Genomic DNA, 19,604 nt, shown 5'->3' on the forward strand with positions numbered 1-19,604 from the left:
AGAAATAATGGGCAAGTGTAAAGATGTAAAGAATACCAATACCAAATTATTATTCATTATTACTTCCTAGTCTTCCCATGGGATAGGCTTCACTATTTATATAAGGAATTTATCATAGACTGCAATACAGCTGTCTATGGTACAAGTAATCTAAAGATTGCAGTTTCAAACCCCTTAAACTAAAATAAGAGATAAATGGAACCATTCCCATAGGGTAGACTTCAATAGCTATATAAGGAATTTACCATAGACTGCAATACAGCTGTCTATAGTACAGGTAATCAAAAGATTGCAGTTTCAAAATCTTTAAAAAAAAATAAAATAAGATAAAAAATAATCGCTCCCAATTTCTTAGCTCACAGATAAATGTAAATAAACATAAACACATTGGGTATCCCCAAGTCTGAAAATTCCAGAACAAATAAAATATAAAAACATTTGTCCCATATGGTGAACAACACATTGGAAATAATATCAAATTGGGTGAATCTCCGCTTTATCACTGCTTCACCTCTCAAAAAATGGAATAAAAAGTGATCATTATACATGCCAAACACTAAAATATAAAAAAAAGTTACAGTTCTCAGAATATGGCAATATGGAATCTTTTTCTTAATTTTAATTTTTATGGAGGGATAAAAAATAAAATAAACTATATTAAATTGGTATCAATGTGATATACAGATAAACCTACAGAATAAAGGTAATGCACAGCGAATGCCATAAAAATTAGAGATGAGTGAACAGTGTTCTATCGAACTCATGTTCGATCGGATATTAGGCTGTTCGGCATGTTCGAATCGAATCGAACACCGCGTGGTAAAGTGCGCCATTACTCGATTCCCCTCCCACCTTCCCTGGCGCCTTTTTTGCTCCAATAACAGCGCAGGGTAGGTGGGACAGGAACTACGACACCGGTGACGTTGAAAAAAGTAGGCAAAACCCATTGGCTGCCGAAAACATGTGACCTCTAATTTAAAAGAACAGCGCCGCCCAGCTTCGCGTCATTCTGAGCTTGCAATTCACCGAGGACGGAGGTTTCCGTCCAGCTAGCTAGGGCTTAGATTCTGGGTAGGCAGGGACAGGCTAGGATAGGAAGGAGAAGACAACCAACAGCTCTTGTAAGAGCTAAATTCCAGGGAGAAGCTTGTCAGTGTAACGTGGCACTGACGGGCTCAATCGCCGCAACCCAGCTTTCCCAGGATCCTGAATGGAATACACTGTCAGTGTATTCCCGTATACCCGATATATACCCCGATACCCGTTCCAACGGTGTGCCCCCCCACCTTCACCCCAGAAATACCCTGCAAGTCCCCTAGCAATAGAATTGGGGCTATATACACCCACAATTTTTACTACTGGTATACAGTGCCATTGTCTGACTGGGAATTCAAAGAATATATTGGGAATACAAATACCCTCATTTCTTGCTACTGCCATATAGTGCCAGTTTCTGACTGGTAATTCAAAGAATATATTGGGGTTACGTGCACCCACAATTTTTACTACTGGTATACAGTGCCATTGTCTGACTGGGAATTCAAAGAGTATATTGGGAATACAAATACCCTCATTTCTTGCTACTGCCATATAGTGCCAGTTTCTGACTGGTAATTCAAAGAATATATTGGGGTTACGTGCACCCACAATTTTTACTACTGGTATACAGTGCCATTGTCTGACTGGGAATTCAAAGAATATATTGGGAATACAAATACCCTCATTTCTTGCTACTGCCATATAGTGCCAGTGTCTGACTGGGAATTCAAAGAATATATTGGGGTTACGTGCACCCACAATTTTTACTACTGGTATACAGTGCCATTGTCTGACTGGGAATTCAAAGAATATATTGGGAATACAAATACCCTCATTTCTTGCTACTGCCATATAGTGCCAGTGTCTGACTGGGAATTCAAAGAATATATTGGGGTTACGTGCACCCACAATTTTTACTACTGGTATACAGTGCCATTGTCTGACTGGGAATTCAAAGAATATATTGGGAATACAAATACCCTCATTTCTTGCTACTGCCATATAGTGCCAGTGTCTGACTGGGAATTCAAAGAATATATTGGGGTTACGTGCACCCACAATTTTTACTACTGGTATACAGTGCCATTGTCTGACTGGGAATTCAAAGAATATATTGGGAATACAAATACCCTCATTTCTTGCTACTGCCATATAGTGCCAGTGTCTGACTGGGAATTCAAAGAATATATTGGGGTTACGTGCACCCACAATTTTTACTACTGGTATACAGTGCCATTGTCTGACTGGGAATTCAAAGAATATATTGGGAATACAAATACCCTCATTTCTTGCTACTGCCATATAGTGCCAGTGTCTGACTGGGAATTCAAAGAATATATTGGGGTTACGTGCACCCACAATTTTTACTACTGGTATACAGTGCCATTGTCTGACTGGGAATTCAAAGAATATATTGGGAATACAAATACCCTCATTTCTTGCTACTGCCATATAGTGCCAGTGTCTGACTGGGAATTCAAAGAATATATTGGGGTTACGTGCACCCACAATTTTTACTACTGGTATACAGTGCCATTGTCTGACTGGGAATTCAAAGAATATATTGGGAATACAAATACCCTCATTTCTTGCTACTGCCATATAGTGCCAGTGTCTGACTGGGAATTCAAAGAATATATTGGGAATACAAATACCCTCATTTCTTGCTACTGCCATATAGTGCCAGTGTCTGACTGGGAATTCAAAGAATATATTGGGGTTACGTGCACCCACAATTTTTACTACTGGTATACAGTGCCATTGTCTGACTGGGAATTCAAAGAATATATTGGGGTTATAAATACCCTCATTTCTTGCTACTGCCATATAGTGCCAGTTTCTGACTGGTAATTCAAAGAATATATTGGGGTTACGTGCACCCACAATTTTTACTACTGGTATACAGTGCCATTGTCTGACTGGGAATTCAAAGAGTATATTGGGAATACAAATACCCTCATTTCTTGCTACTGCCATATAGTGCCAGTTTCTGACTGGTAATTCAAAGAATATATTGGGGTTACGTGCACCCACAATTTTTACTACTGGTATACAGTGCCATTGTCTGACTGGGAATTCAAAGAATATATTGGGAATACAAATACCCTCATTTCTTGCTACTGCCATATAGTGCCAGTGTCTGACTGGGAATTCAAAGAATATATTGGGGTTACGTGCACCCACAATTTTTACTACTGGTATACAGTGCCATTGTCTGACTGGGAATTCAAAGAATATATTGGGGTTATAAATACCCTCATTTCTTGCTACTGCCATATAGTGCCAGTTTCTGACTGGTAATTCAAAGAATATATTGGGGTTACGTGCACCCACAATTTTTACTACTGGTATACAGTGCCATTGTCTGACTGGGAATTCAAAGAGTATATTGGGAATACAAATACCCTCATTTCTTGCTACTGCCATATAGTGCCAGTTTCTGACTGGTAATTCAAAGAATATATTGGGGTTACGTGCACCCACAATTTTTACTACTGGTATACAGTGCCATTGTCTGACTGGGAATTCAAAGAGTATATTGGGAATACAAATACCCTCATTTCTTGCTACTGCCATATAGTGCCAGTTTCTGACTGGTAATTCAAAGAATATATTGGGGTTACGTGCACCCACAATTTTTACTACTGGTATACAGTGCCATTGTCTGACTGGGAATTCAAAGAATATATTGGGAATACAAATACCCTCATTTCTTGCTACTGCCATATAGTGCCAGTGTCTGACTGGGAATTCAAAGAATATATTGGGGTTACGTGCACCCACAATTTTTACTACTGGTATACAGTGCCATTGTCTGACTGGGAATTCAAAGAATATATTGGGAATACAAATACCCTCATTTCTTGCTACTGCCATATAGTGCCAGTGTCTGACTGGGAATTCAAAGAATATATTGGGGTTACGTGCACCCACAATTTTTACTACTGGTATACAGTGCCATTGTCTGACTGGGAATTCAAAGAATATATTGGGAATACAAATACCCTCATTTCTTGCTACTGCCATATAGTGCCAGTGTCTGACTGGGAATTCAAAGAATATATTGGGGTTACGTGCACCCACAATTTTTACTACTGGTATACAGTGCCATTGTCTGACTGGGAATTCAAAGAATATATTGGGGTTATAAATACCCTCATTTCTTGCTACTGCCATATAGTGCCAGTTTCTGACTGGTAATTCAAAGAATATATTGGGGTTACGTGCACCCACAATTTTTACTACTGGTATACAGTGCCATTGTCTGACTGGGAATTCAAAGAATATATTGGGAATACAAATACCCTCATTTCTTGCTACTGCCATATAGTGCCAGTGTCTGACTGGGAATTCAAAGAATATATTGGGGTTACGTGCACCCACAATTTTTACTACTGGTATACAGTGCCAATTTCTAACTAGGAATTCAAAATGCGCAAGGCTCCCGGAAAGGGACGTGGACGAGGCCGTGGGCGAGGTCGGGGGAATGGTTCTGGGGAGCAAGGTAGCAGTGAAGCCACAGGGCGTCCCGTGCCTACTCCTGTGGGGCAGCAAGCATTGCGCCACTCCACAGTGCCAGGGTTGCTTGCCACATTAACTAAACTGCAGGGTACAAACCTTAGTAGGCCCGAGAACCAGGAACAGGTCTTGCAATGGCTGTCAGAGAACGCTTACAGCACATTGTCCAGCAGCCAGTCAGACTCTGCCTCCTCTCCTCCTATTACCCAACAGTCTTGTCTTCCTTCCTCCCAAAATTCCGAAGCTTTACAGAACAATAACCCAAACTGTCCCTGCTCCCCAGAGCTGTTCTCCGCTCCTTTCATTGTCCCTCAACCTGCCTCTCCACGTCACGATTCCACGAACCTAACAGAGGAGCATCTGTGTCCAGATGCTCAAACACTAGAGTCTCCTCCATCTCCGTTCGATTTGGTGGTGGATGACCAGCAACCCACCCTCATCGACGATGATGTGACGCAGTTGCCGTCAGGGCATCCAGTTGACTGGCGCATTGTGCGGGAGGAGGAGATGAGACAGGAGTTGGAAGAGGAAGTGGTGGATGATGAGGACACTGACCCGACCTGGACAGGGGGGATGTCAAGCGGGGAAAGTAGTGTGGATGTTGAGGCAGGTGCAGCACCAAAAAGGGTAGCTAGAGGCAGAGGCAGAGGTCAGCAGCTTAGGCGAAGCCAGGCCACACCCGGAATCTCCCAAGATGTTCCAGTTCGTACCCAGCCCCGAAAAACTCCCACCTCGAGGGCACGTTTCTCGAAGGTGTGGAGTTTTTTCAAGGAATGCGCCGAGGACAGATATAGTGTTGTCTGCACAATTTGCCTCTCGAAATTGATTAGGGGCTCTGAGAAGAGCAACCTGTCCACCACTTCAATGCGCCGTCATTTGGAATCCAAGCACTGGAATCAGTGGCAGGCAGCAACGGCAGGACAAAGGCCGCCTGCCGTTCACGCCACTGCCACTGCCTCTGCCTCTGCCTCTGCCACTGCCACTGCTGACTGTGCTGGCGATGCACTCCAGAGGACGAGCCAGGACACCACTTCATCTGCCTCCGCCACTTTGTTGACTTCTACCTCATCCTCCCCTGGTCCTGTCTTATCTCCTTCTCCTGCACCATCAAAGGCACCATCAGGCGTTTCTTTACAACAACCCACCATCTCTCAGACATTGGAGCGGCGGCAGAAATACACTGCTAACCACCCACACGCGCAAGCCTTGAACGCCAACATCGCTAAACTGCTGGCCCAGGAGATGTTGGCGTTCCGGCTTGTTGAAACTCCCGCCTTCCTGGACCTGATGGCAACTGCGGCACCTCGCTATGCCGTCCCTAGCCGTCACTACTTCTCCCGGTGTGCCGTCCCCGCCTTGCACCAGCACGTGTCACTCAACATCAGGCGGGCCCTTAGTTCCGCGCTTTGCACAAAGGTCCACTTGACCACCGACGCGTGGACAAGTGCATGCGGACAGGGATGCTACATTTCACTGACGGCACACTGGGTGAATGTAGTTGAGGCTGGGACTGCTTCCCAAACTGGCCCGGTGTACCTCGTCTCCCCGCCTAACATTCCTGGCAGGGACACGAGAAGAACACCCCCCTCCTCCTCCTCCTCTACCGCCTCCTCCTCCGCCACCGCCTCCTCCTCCGCCACCGCCTCCTCCTCCGCTGTTAGATTGACCCCAGCTACGAGTTGGAAACGTTGCAGCACTGGCGTTGGTAGACGTCAGCAGGCTGTGCTGAAGCTGATCAGCTTGGGGGACAGACAGCACACTGCCTCCGAGGTGAGGGATGCCCTCCTCGATGAGACGGCAATATGGTTTGAGCCGCTGCACCTGGGCCCAGGCATGGTCGTTTGTGATAACGGCCGGAACCTGGTAGCAGCTCTGGAGCTTGCCGGACTCCAACATGTTCCATGCCTGGCCCACGTCTTCAACCTAGTGGTGCAACGTTTCCTAAAGAGCTACCCCAATGTTCCAGAGCTACTGGTGAAAGTGCGGCGCATGTGCGCCCACTTTCGCAAGTCGACAGTAGCCGCTGCTAGCTTAAAATCTCTCCAGCAACGCCTGCATGTGCCACAACACCGGCTTTTGTGCGACGTCCCCACACGCTGGAACTCAACGTTTCAGATGTTGAATAGAGTGGTTGAGCAGCAGAGACCTTTGATGGAATACCAGCTACAAAACCCTAGGGTGCCACAAAGTCAGCTGCCTCAGTTTCACATCCATGAGTGGCCATGGATGAGAGACCTTTGTGACATCCTACGGGTCTTTGAGGAGTCCACAAGGAGGGTGAGCTCTGAGGATGCGATGGTGAGCCTTACAATCCCGCTCTTGTGTGTTCTGAGAGAATCCCTGATTGACATCAGGGATAACTCAGATCACACAGAGGAGTTAGGGATAGCATCCGATCCGTCACAGCTGGAGAGTAGGTCCACACATCTGTCCGCTTCACTGCGTTTAATGGAGGAGGAGGAGGAGGAGGAGGAGGAGGAGGAGGAGGAAGAAGAGTTGTCCGATGATGTGATGGTGATACAGGAGGCTTCCGGGCAACTTCGAATCGTCCCATTGTTGCAGCGCGGATGGGTAGACATGGAGGATGAGGAGGAAATGGAGATTGAACTTTCCGGTGGGGCCAGAGGAGTCATGCCAACTAACACTGTGGCAGACATGGCTGAGTTCATGTTGGGGTGCTTTACAACCGACAAGCGTATTGTCAAAATCATGGAGGACAACCAGTACTGGATCTTTGCTATCCTTGACCCCCGGTATAAAAACAACATCTCGTCTTTTATTCCGGTAGAGGGGAGGGCCAATCGCATCAATGCTTGCCACAGGCAATTGGTGCAGAATATGATGGAGATGTTTCCAGCATGTGACAGTGGCGGCAGGGAGGGCAGTTCCTCCAGTAGGCAACCAAGTTCTCACCGGTCCACACAAACGAGGGGCACACTGTCTAAGGTCTGGGACACCTTGATGGCACCCCCTCGCCAAAGTGCCGCCACGGAGGGTCCTAGTGTCACCAGGCGTGAGAAGTATAGGCGCATGTTGCGGGAATACCTTTCCGACCACAGCCCTGTCCTCTCCGACCCCTCTGCGCCCTACACGTATTGGGTGTCGAAGTTGGACCTGTGGCTTGAACTTGCCCTATATGCCTTGGAGGTGCTGTCCTGTCCTGCCGCCAGCGTCCTATCTGAGAGGGTGTTCAGTGCAGCCGGTGGCATCATCACTGACAAGCGCACCCGTCTGTCAGCTGAGAGTGCCGACCGGCTCACTTTGATAAAAATGAACCACCACTGGGTAGAGCCGTCATTTTTGTGCCCACCTGTGTAAAGCACCCCAACATGAAACTCCATGTCTGTACTCAACCTCTCCAATTCCTCCGCATCCTCATACTCATCCACCATAAGCGTTGCACAATTCTGCTAATACTAGGCTCCCTCCAACATGATTTCCCCCAACTCTGCTGGTTAGAGGCTCCCTCCACCCTGATTTCCACCAACTCTGCTGGTTAGAGGCTCCCTCCACCCTGCTTTCCCACAACTCTGCTGGTTAGAGGCTCCTTCCACCATGAATTTGCCCAAACTGGGCTGTTTAGAGGCTCCCTCCACCATGAATTGGTCCAAACTGGGCTGGTTAGAGGCTCCCTCCACCATTAATTGGTCCAAACTGGGCTGGTTAGAGGCTCCCTCCACAATTAATTGGTCCAAACTGGGCTAATTAGAGGCTCCCTCCACCATGAATTGGTCCAAACTGGGTTTTTTAGAGGCTCCCTCCACCATGAATTGGTCCAAACTGGGCTGGTTAGAGGCTCCCTCCACCATTAATTGGTCCAAACTGGGCTGGTTAGAGGCTCCCTCCACAATTAATTGGTCCAAACTGGGCTAATTAGAGGCTCCCTCCACCATGAATTGGTCCAAACTGGGTTTTTTAGAGGCTCCCTCCACCATGAATTTGCCCAAACTGGGCTGTTTAGAGGCTCCCTCCACCATGAATTGGTCCAAACTGGGCTGGTTAGAGGCTCCCTCCACCATGAATTTCCCAAAACTTGGCTGTTTAGAGGCTCCCTCCACCATTAATTGGTCCAAACTGGGCTGGTTAGAGGCTCCCTCCACCATGAATTGGTCCAAACTGGGCTGCTTAGAGGCTCCCTCCACCATTAATTGGTCCAAACTGGGCTGGTTAGAGGCTCCCTCCACCATGAATTTGCCCAAACTGGGCTGTTTAGAGGCTCCCTCCACCATGAATTGGTCCAAACTGGGCTGGTTAGAGGCTCCCTCCACCATGAATTTCCCAAAACTTGGCTGTTTAGAGGCTCCCTCCACCATTAATTGGTCCAAACTGGGCTGGTTAGAGGCTCCCTCCACCATGAATTGGTCCAAACTGGGCTGGTTAGAGGCTCCCTCCACCATTAATTGGTCCAAACTGGGCTGGTTAGAGGCTCCCTCCACCATGAATTTGCCCAAACTGGGCTGGTTAGAGGCTCCCTCCACCATGAATTGGTCCAAACTGGGCTGGTTAGAGGCTCCCTCCACCATGAATTTGCCCAAACTGGGCTGTTTAGAGGCTCCCTCCACCATTAATTGGTCCAAACTGGGCTGGTTAGAGGCTCCCTCCACCATGAATTTGCCCAAACTGGGCTGTTTAGAGGCTCCCTCCACCATGAATTGGTCCAAACTGGGTTTTTTAGAGGCTCCCTCCACCATGAATTGGTCCAAACTGGGCTGGTTAGAGGCTCCCTCCACCATGAATTTCCCAAAACTTGGCTGTTTAGAGGCTCCCTCCACCATGAATTGGTCCAAACTGGGCTGGTTAGAGGCTCCCTCCACCATTAATTGGTCCAAACTGGGCTGGTTAGAGGCTCCCTCCACCATGAATTTGCCCAAACTGGGCTGGTTAGAGGCTCCCTCCACCATGAATTTGCCCAAACTGGGCTGTTTAGAGGCTCCCTCCACCATTAATTGGTCCAAACTGGGCTGGTTAGAGGCTCCCTCCACCATGAATTTGCCCAAACTGGGCTGTTTAGAGGCTCCCTCCACCATGAATTTGCCCAAACTGGGCTGTTTAGAGGCTCCCTCCACCATTAATTGGTCCAAACTGGGCTGGTTAGAGGCTCCCTCCACCATGAATTTGCCCAAACTGGGCTGTTTAGAGGCTCCCTCCACCATGAATTGGTCCAAACTGGGTTTTTTAGAGGCTCCCTCCACCATGAATTGGTCCAAACTGGGCTGGTTAGAGGCTCCCTCCACCATGAATTTCCCAAAACTTGGCTGTTTAGAGGCTCCCTCCACCATGAATTGGTCCAAACTGGGCTGGTTAGAGGCTCCCTCCACCATTAATTGGTCCAAACTGGGCTGGTTAGAGGCTCCCTCCACCATGAATTTGCCCAAACTGGGCTGTTTAGAGGCTCCCTCCACCATGAATTTGCCCAAACTGGGCTGTTTAGAGGCTCCCTCCACCATGAATTGGTCCAAACTGGGTTTTTTAGAGGCTCCCTCCACCATGAATTGGTCCAAACTGGGCTGGTTAGAGGCTCCCTCCACCATGAATTTCCCAAAACTTGGCTGTTTAGAGGCTCCCTCCACCATGAATTGGTCCAAACTGGGCTGGTTAGAGGCTCCCTCCACCATTAATTGGTCCAAACTGGGCTGGTTAGAGGCTCCCTCCACCATGAATTTGCCCAAACTGGGCTGGTTAGAGGCTCCCTCCACCATGAATTTGCCCAAACTGGGCTGTTTAGAGGCTCCCTCCACCATTAATTGGTCCAAACTGGGCTGGTTAGAGGCTCCCTCCACCATGAATTTGCCCAAACTGGGCTGTTTAGAGGCTCCCTCCACCATGAATTTGCCCAAACTGGGCTGTTTAGAGGCTCCCTCCACCATTAATTGGTCCAAACTGGGCTGGTTAGAGGCTCCCTCCACCATGAATTTGCCCAAACTGGGCTGTTTAGAGGCTCCCTCCACCATGAATTGGTCCAAACTGGGTTTTTTAGAGGCTCCCTCCACCATGAATTGGTCCAAACTGGGCTGGTTAGAGGCTCCCTCCACCATGAATTTCCCAAAACTTGGCTGTTTAGAGGCTCCCTCCACCATGAATTGGTCCAAACTGGGCTGGTTAGAGGCTCCCTCCACCATTAATTGGTCCAAACTGGGCTGGTTAGAGGCTCCCTCCACCATGAATTTGCCCAAACTGGGCTGTTTAGAGGCTCCCTCCACCATGAATTTGCCCAAACTGGGCTGGTTAGAGGCTCCCTCCACCATGAATTGGTCCAAACGGGTTTTTAGAGGCTCCCTTCACCATGAATTGGTCCAAACTTGGCTGTTTAGAGGCTCCCTCCACCATGAATTGGTCCAAACTGGGGTGGTTAGAGGCTCCCTCCACCATTAATTGGTCCAAACTGGGCTGGTTAGAGGCTCCCTCCACCATGAATTTGCCCAAACTGGGCTGTTTAGAGGCTCCCTCCACCATGAATTTGCCCAAACTGGGCTGGTTAGAGGCTCCCTCCACCATGAATTGGTCCAAACGGGTTTTTAGAGGCTCCCTTCACCATGAATTGGTCCAAACTTGGCTGTTTAGAGGCTCCCTCCACCATGAATTGGTCCAAACTGGGGTGGTTAGAGGCTCCCTCCACCATTAATTGGTCCAAACTGGGCTGGTTAGAGGCTCCCTCCACCATGAATTTGCCCAAACTGGGCTGGTTAGAGGCTCCCTCCACCATGAATTGGTCCAAACTGGGGTGGTTAGAGGCTCCCTCCACCATTAATTGGTCCAAACTGGGCTGGTTAGAGGCTCCCTCCACCATTAATTGGTCCAAACTGGGCTGGTTAGAGGCTCCCTCCACCATGAATTTGCCCAAACTGGGCTGGTTAGAGGCTCCCTCCACCATGAATTGGTCCAAACTGGGTTTTTTAGAGGCTCCCTCCACCATGAATTTGCCCAAACTGGGCTGGTTAGAGGCTCCCTCCACCATGAATTGGTCCAAACTGGGGTTTTTAGAGGCTCCCTCCACCATGAATTTGCCCAAACTCTGCTGGTTAGAGGCTCAATCCACCCTGATTTTCAAAACAAATGTTGGTGCCAACCTCAACTTACTACAAGGGCCAAATTCACTGCTGGTGACAAGCTCTCCTCACTGCAAGTGCCAAATACACATGTTTCAAGGTGTTTTCCTACTGTCAGAGAGGTGGTATTGAGTGTGTAAAGTGTGTAGTTGTTAGGCTGTGATGTTGGGGTAATAGAGGGTCTTTGGTGTGTTAGATGCCCCCAGACATGCTTCCCCTGCTGTCCCAGTGTCATTCCAGAGGTGTTGGCATCATTTCCTGGGGTGTCATAGTGGACTTGGTGACCCTCCAGACACGGATTTGGGTTTCCCCCTTAACGAGTATCTGTTCCCCATAGACTATAATGGGGTTCGAAACCCGTTCGAACACACGAACATTGAGCGGCTGTTCGAATCGAATTTCGAACCTCGAACATTTTAGTGTTCGCTCATCTCTAATAAAAATGTATGAAAATTATACAATTTTTTTTTTCAATTGAACCAATTCAGCTTTTTTTTCTGACTTCACAGTAAGTTTTAAAGAGTATTAAATACTGTGGAGTACAAGCTTTTCTGTTATGTTTTATGTTGGGTATGTTGATAGGGGATTTTGACAAAACTTATACAAGCCATTTTTTTTAGTTGTAATATGGTAGAGGAGCCCAAACCTCTTCGGCCTACCTAGTATGCTTGTGTTTTTGTTTCTTTGTATGCCGTAGTGAACCATACTTAGATTTCATCTTTTTGTTACTAGAGGCAGGTGTTTCCTGGCAAGCATTGTTCCTGCTTAGAGGCTATTGTTTATATGTTATATCAGCCATTCTCTGTATTGAGTATTCATTTGTGCATATAGAGATGAGGTCTATCATAAAATTATTGGTGTTGAAAATTACAACATGTAATCTGTAATGATCGTTTGTAGTGTGGGGGGCGTTTCCTCATTTTCTGTTTTGCAAAATGCTGAAAGGTATTGCACGCTATTCTCTAGCATTCCAGAAGATAAAGTACTTGTAAAGCTTTAAAAAAACTCTTATTTTTACTTTATTTTTCTCAGCCAGAGTGCAATACAAATGGATAGTATACATCTAAAACTTTGGAATTGCTCCTTGGGTTATGGGCTAACTTCATGATCAGGGGGTCTGATCACGGAGACTGGCACAGAGTCTGAGAATGGAGGTCTAGTTTTTCCATCCTGATGGCTTGACAGGTAGAGCATGCACCCTACTCCATGCATGCTCTATGGGAGGCTGGCGATAACCAAGTACAGTGCTTGGATGTCTTTGGCGCTTCCATAGAAAATTGCTGAAACACTAGTGCCCTTAGGAAAACTTCAGAACTTGGTACAGCCTCATTGAACGGGTTGGACCACAAAAAACCCAAAACATTTATCACCCAAACACTGTCTAATCGTTAGGAATCTGACCACAGGGTCCCTTCAGCAACCACAAGAATGAGGGTCCTATGTCCCCAATTTAGGTTTAACGCTGGAAAGGTAATATATGTTTTTGTGATCTAACACCATTAGCTGACTTTCCATAAATACAGCTAGTTAACCAGCAATTATCTTGGTTCTGTTTTGTATAGTTTATTAATTGTGATATATTGTCTGTCACATCAAAAGTCTGAGATTAGGTGATTCTAAACCTTAGCATGTTTATAAAAAAAAAAAAAATAACCAAGTGGACTTTCACTGTGATGTGATCTGGACCGCCCCAGATACAGAACAATAATAACATACCGTAATTACAAATAAGGTACAAAAATTAATTGTGGTATAAGGCTGGATTTACATATGCGTTGGAATCTCTGTAGTAAACTCTGCCACAGATTCTGTCGGTTTTAAGAAAAGTCCTACAATGAAACTGGGTGGAAACCTGGCAGGTAACTGCTTTTAAGTGGACAGGGTCTCCATCTTTTGGTCTCCATGTGGACCTGAACAGTGGAGAACCAAATGCTAGTGTGAACTTAGCGCCACACAGTGGAACCTAATGCACTCTATTGCATTACCAGCGTTATTAAATATTACGTAGACAAAATAATACATGTTCATTTTATAGCTATTTATTATTTAGTTATAAAAGTTGTCCTGTGTGCAGCCATATTATAGGTATAGGCAACCTTCCTGCAGATTATTAGTCTCTGTAGATGAGAGATTAGGTATAGCGCCCTTCTTCAGAGATCAGAGAGTGACAGGAAGAAGCATGTACAGGATCTTATCTTGTATGTATAATGTGTAGTGTTACTGTCCTGCCTTGTTTAGCTCTCCAACACTACAAATAGAGCTGTTATTAATTTTCCCATCCTGTAACGATTATGAGAGTTTTCATCCTGTCACAGCCTGTATGGCAAAGCAGGAACATGAAGTACAGAAAAAAAGGGTATGTTCACATGGCAAAAACCTTGAGTGAACTCTCCGCGCGGCTAGCTGCAACGGGGTGCCCATGCAGTGCATCGGCATCCTGCTCTTGATTAGGCCCGAGTGAATGGTCCTAATTGGGAAGGAGTCTCTCGCCGCAGCTGCGGAGTCCACGGGAAGAAAGGGCATGTGAAAAAAAAAACAAGTGGCTCCCATTCAAATGAATGGGAACCTTTTTTGTAGGTGGATTCTGAGGCAGATTCCACGTCAAAATCCACCTGCAAAAAACTCTGTGTGAACAAGCCCAAAATAGGAAGTGCTGACTAAGGCTGGTTTCATATGGGTTTTTTGGGCCAGATTTTGACGCACAATCTTTGTCACAATCCGGCTCAAAAAACTGTCTCCCATTGAAATCAATGGTAGCTGGTCATTTTTTCCTTTTTCCAAGAGAGGTTTGTGCCATGACTGGATGCCGGTGCACTGTATAAACTGCATCGGCATCCAGTCGCAGCTAGCCGTTTTTTGGACCGGATTCTGAGGCTGCAACTGCGTCAAAATCAGGTCCAAAAAACTCCCATGTGAACTTATCCTTATTGTGACTGTTCTGCTTCTCTGTTTTCTGAATAAGAAGAATGTGTACAAATAGTTGGATATGCTCTACTTGTCATAAAAAAAGACTGAAAATGACTGAACGAACCGTAAAATTACAGCCTTTGAATCTGCACTTTCTAAAAATTGAGTCAGTAGTCTCCAAATAACTCCACTATTAAAGAGGTTTCTAAACGCCAAAACATTTAGCCAAAGGCAGGAATATTATAGGAGGACAAAAAAAATTAACCTATTCAATTCACTGCTCTGGTGCTTCTTGCTGGTCTTGGTTTATGACGCTATAGTACTGATGTTCCAACTAACTTGTGTAACTGCTGAACCCAGTAATTGGAAGCGGTGGTCACACGGGGGAGTCGCGAACACCAATGCTGCATCAATGCAAGCAATAGAAGCAGGATGGTGGTGCAGAAACCGCAGTAGATTGAACAAGTTAATAAACCTTCTTTTGTTGGTTTATAACATTCCCTTGCTTTTAATGTGGCCTTGGAAAACTCTATTTAATGGGTCATCTGGTAGCCATTGGTAGGATGTGTGAATTATGTGCACTCCGTTAAAGTGTCGATAAACTGTAATGGTTACTAAATTGCTGTTCTTACCAAGAAATACATGTTGTGTTCTTTTTTTATCCTAGTTGACTTCAGGCCTCATGCCAATATGGAAACCACACATCACATGCTCTTGTTTGGATGCAGCTCCCCCGCTTCCACTGAAGAATACTGGTATGTGGGTCTCATTAATCTGTCCGTTTTGATAATTTTCAATGAAGAAATAGAATATTTAAATTTGACTTTTTCAATTTATTAATTTTCAACTAAATTATTCTTTTTACTTTTCTGGGTTATTTTTAAGAGCACAATTCCACACTATATAGAAAATTCTATATAATGCTATATGGTCTGGAAATTGCCAGGTATCATGGACTTGGATAGGAATCCCAGGATTGCATTATTGTGACCCTTCAGAGAGGAGTCCTGGGGTTATGGTTTTAAAGGGGCTCTATCATCAAAATTATGCCCTATGAGCCCCACATATGCCTGTATAGCCTTTAAAAAGGCTATTCAGGCACCGGTAATCATATTTTTAAAGCCCCCCCCCCCTGTTTTAAACTAATACCCTAAACACCAATATGCAAATCATACTTACCGTGCACAGTGGGTGGTTCGTGTACTGGTGGACGTCATCTTCGGTCCTGCCTTCCTCTGGTGTCTTCTTCCAGCGACGTCCTCCTGGGCTCTTTTTTCCACGCCTTCATCTTCTTTTCTTCAGGCGGGTTGTGTTTACATTCCACGCTTGTTCAGTATTGCTTGCTCCGGAGTTTGCGATGCAGTGCGCTCATGTAGTTCTAAGGGGAACTGAGCATGCTCATTATGCTCAGTTCTGCATAGAGCTATGACAAAAATGGTGCTGGAGTGTGCGCAGTAGCGCTCCGGAGGGAGCGATACTGCGCACGTGCGAGTTTAAATACAACCCACCAGAAGAAAAGAAGATGAAGGCGTGGAAGAAAGACCCCAGAAGGATGTCCCTGGAAGAAGACACCAGAGGAAGGCGGGACCGAAGATGACGTGCAACAGTGCACGAACCGCCCTCCGTGCACGGGTAAGTATGATTTGAATATTAGTTTTTAGGGTATTAGATTAAAAATGGGGGGGGGGGGCTTTTAAAATACTGTAAGCCAATGACTGGTCAGGTAATGGAGGGGGTGTATTAACAACAACTATTGTCTGCTGAGGGTTATTTCAGTGTTACTGGGCTGGATTTTTAGGATTGGCAAGTTGGTAGTGGGACCTGTCATTCCACCTCCCTCCAGTCCACACTTTGGGGATGTTCCGGCAGCGACTCAGCTGCAGAGAGTCTCCTCGTCAAGGAGGCTTAAGAAGCCAGCTCCAGCAGCAGACTGTGGGCAGAGCTTGGCTGGAGAACCAACAGAGAGGTCATATTTTTGGGAGCTGTGTCCTGAATTATTCAACTGGTTTTTGATTTCTGCTATAGGTGAGGTAACCTATTCTATGTTCAGTTAGAGCCTAGACAGGCAGGTATTTATTTTTGTATTGTTTCCTTTTGTTGCTGCAGCGTTTTGTTTTGAGTGAAAATAAACTCTACCTTTGTTTGGACTAAAAAAACTGGACTTGTGTGTCTATGCCACCCCATCTAGCAACCCCAGACCCTGACAATACCATTAGCAGTGCCTGAATAGCCTTTTTAAAGGCTATTCAGGCATATGTGTGGCTCATAGGACATAATTTTGATGATAGAGCCCCTTTAACGTTATCTATAGTCATTAAACCTTAGTAACCAGCCTAAAATCTATATAGTCTCTCTGTATACTTCTTATAGTCTTCCCTGTGTGCTGTTCTCAAGAGGTCTCAGAATATCTTATCTGCAGATGTCACAACCTATTACCATTTCAGAAAAATATTCTGAGCAAAATGTAAATACAGCTATATAAAGAAAAATCAAATAGTAGAGATGAGCGAGTACTGTTCATATCAGCCGATCCGAACAGCACGCTCGCATAGAAATAAATGGACGTAGCCGGCACGCGGGGGGTTAAGCGCGCCGGCTACGTCCAAGCGGAAGTACCAGGTGCATCCATTCATTTCTATGGAGCGTGCTGTTCGGATCGGCTGATCCGAACAGTACTCGCTCATCTCTATCAAATAGTAAAGAAAAAATGATCATGATCCTTTTTCTCTGAGGAGTTTCCATTTTGCTAAATTTGTCCTTCTTTGATGTTTGTCACATCAAACTGATATCAGCAACTTACTTTATTAGTTTGGCCTATCAATAACGAAGATCAGTTGTCAGTTGCTGTTCAGCTGATTTACAAATGACAATGATCCATATGGAGGGCTCCTATTTTCTGAAAACGGCACCTTTGTCTCTATCCGTAATAAATGCAAAGATACAAAAAAATTGCAAAATAAAAATAAAGCAGGTTCTTCAAATTTTGAATGGAAATTCTCCTTGAAGGACACTTCAGTTATTAAATATGGAATGGATAATTGTTTTGATGTTCTGTTTTTGTAAGGCTGTTAGAAGAGGTAAATTCTGGGTGGGAATGCGAAATTTGCACAACCTCATGTAGATCCAGAATTTTCACTTGTATACCTCTTAATACTTATACATTTCCAGGACTTCTGTTTCCTGCTGCCAGGTTGAAGAATATGGTCACTGCTGTGTTTTGTTGTGTGTTTTTTTGTTTTATATTAATGCTCAGTTAGGGTGCATTCACACAGAGGAAAATGGTGTTGAATTTGATGTGGAATCCGCCTCAGATTCAGCGCTGAAAAAAAAAACCTCCCATTGACTTCAATGAGTTCCTTTTTAAGCTAGCAGAAAAAGGAACCCATTGAAGTCAATGGGATGCTTTTTTTTTCAGTGCGGAATCTGAGACAGATTCCACATCAAATTCAGCACCATTTTCCTCCATGTGAATGCACCCTTAAAGTGTGGGGCAGCAGGGTGAGTCCGTGGTTAGCACTGAAGCCTTACATCTTTGGAGTCCTAGGTTTGAATCTGACAAAAGAGAACATCTGTGAGGCATTTGGATGTTCTCCCTGTGCTTGTGTGGGTTTCCACCGGATATCCTGGTTTCCTCCCACACTCCAAAGATATACCAATAGGGACTGTAGATTGTGAGTCCTAAATGTGACAATGATGGACCACGTTTGTAAAGCGCAGCAGAATATGATGGTGCTATACAAGTAAGCTAAATAAATAAAATCAAAATAAACTGTTGCTTTATAACACTTTTGACTTTGCCATAGTCCTATCAGAATTTTGTATCAATGAGGAACCTAAAACTTCCACAAGTCTCTCAGCTAAGCTCGTCTACCCCTTCATTTTAGTGGTGTGCCCCTTCAGCTCAAATCGACTCCACTCTGTGGCGTATGGGCTCATGAAAATTTGACTCAATACATGGCTGGCCACCATCTTTAAGGATAGTCAAACATAGTCAATTGAAGCCAAAGGAGCAGTTCTGTTAAGCGCTTTAGCTCATTCATTAAGCGAACGATTGAGTATTCAGACCCCAACTGATCAAATCTTATGACATATCACTATGACATGATGCCATAGGTGCACTGTAACATGGTTGTCTCCCAACAACCTCTAAGAGAATATGGACAATGTAGTGAAGACACTTTGCTGAAAGCCTCTACCTTGTGAGCTAGAAGAAAGTTACTCTTTCATAGCAGATGGACTAGACTGGTGCATGCTTTACATGGTCAGTTATTCATTTGGAAAGTAAGTGGTCACAGAAGAGACTTTCACTAGTCATAACGTTTTGGGTGTTAGAGAGGCCAGACCCCCAGCTATCATCTGAACAGTAATCTGACTTGTATATAAAAATGAACTGATAAGAAACCCCACAATGGACTGAAATATAACCCATAGTTCTCGGCTTATTGATCAATTTTCAGTCATTTCACAACATAATTGTGTATTTTCTCATTTTCTAAATCCATTATAAAAAGAGATTGAACCTTTCTCTTGCCAAGCGCATAACATTCTTGTAAATAAGAAAAATGCTGGCCAGATGATCCTTGCTGCATGTGTAAATGGTTGTCGTCTGCTTCTTCTGTCTTGGTCCTTGTCGGTGGTTTAATAAAATCCCTTTTTAGAAGGACATACTGTTCCCATAAGACCAGTGACTGTAAATGCATGCATCTGTTCAGACTGTATTCGTTTCATTGGCTGGACACAAATGAGCTCATAACTTGGTGAAAGTGGTGATGAATGTGCGTGTCTCCGCAGGCGGGAGCTTCGTCCCTGCACTTAGTAAATTACCTTCTTCGGCTTCATTATGGTTTCTGTTTATGATCTTGAGTTATGTATAGGGTTGTATTGCTTCCCATTCATTGTGCAGATGAACGTAACCATCATATGCATTATTTATTGACATTTAGAATGAATATTTTAATATGTATGATCCATATGCAAATGAATAGTGTTTACACAAGCAAAATTGAACCCTGTAGAAGGTTAATACATTAGTAATACTTTGTCTCGGCCTTCCATTCTGGCATCATCACCGCTCTTAATTGGGTTATGCCTATA

General features: G+C 45.1%; 1 protein-coding gene across 6 annotated transcripts in view; it reads left to right on the plus strand.

Annotated features, from left to right (window-relative positions):
* Positions 1 to 19,604, plus strand: part of PAM (peptidylglycine alpha-amidating monooxygenase) — a 174,472-nt gene that overhangs the window by 56,555 nt on the left and 98,313 nt on the right. For all 6 annotated transcript variants that reach the window (XM_075271700.1, XM_075271690.1, XM_075271716.1 and 3 more), the window contains exon 5: positions 15,178 to 15,265. In XM_075271700.1, the coding sequence (XP_075127801.1) occupies positions 15,178 to 15,265 (88 nt within the window). The remainder of the gene's footprint in view (positions 1 to 15,177; positions 15,266 to 19,604) is intronic.

Source organism: Leptodactylus fuscus, chromosome 1 (assembly GCF_031893055.1).
Source record: "Leptodactylus fuscus isolate aLepFus1 chromosome 1, aLepFus1.hap2, whole genome shotgun sequence".
Classification (NCBI taxonomy): Eukaryota; Metazoa; Chordata; class Amphibia; order Anura; family Leptodactylidae; genus Leptodactylus; species Leptodactylus fuscus.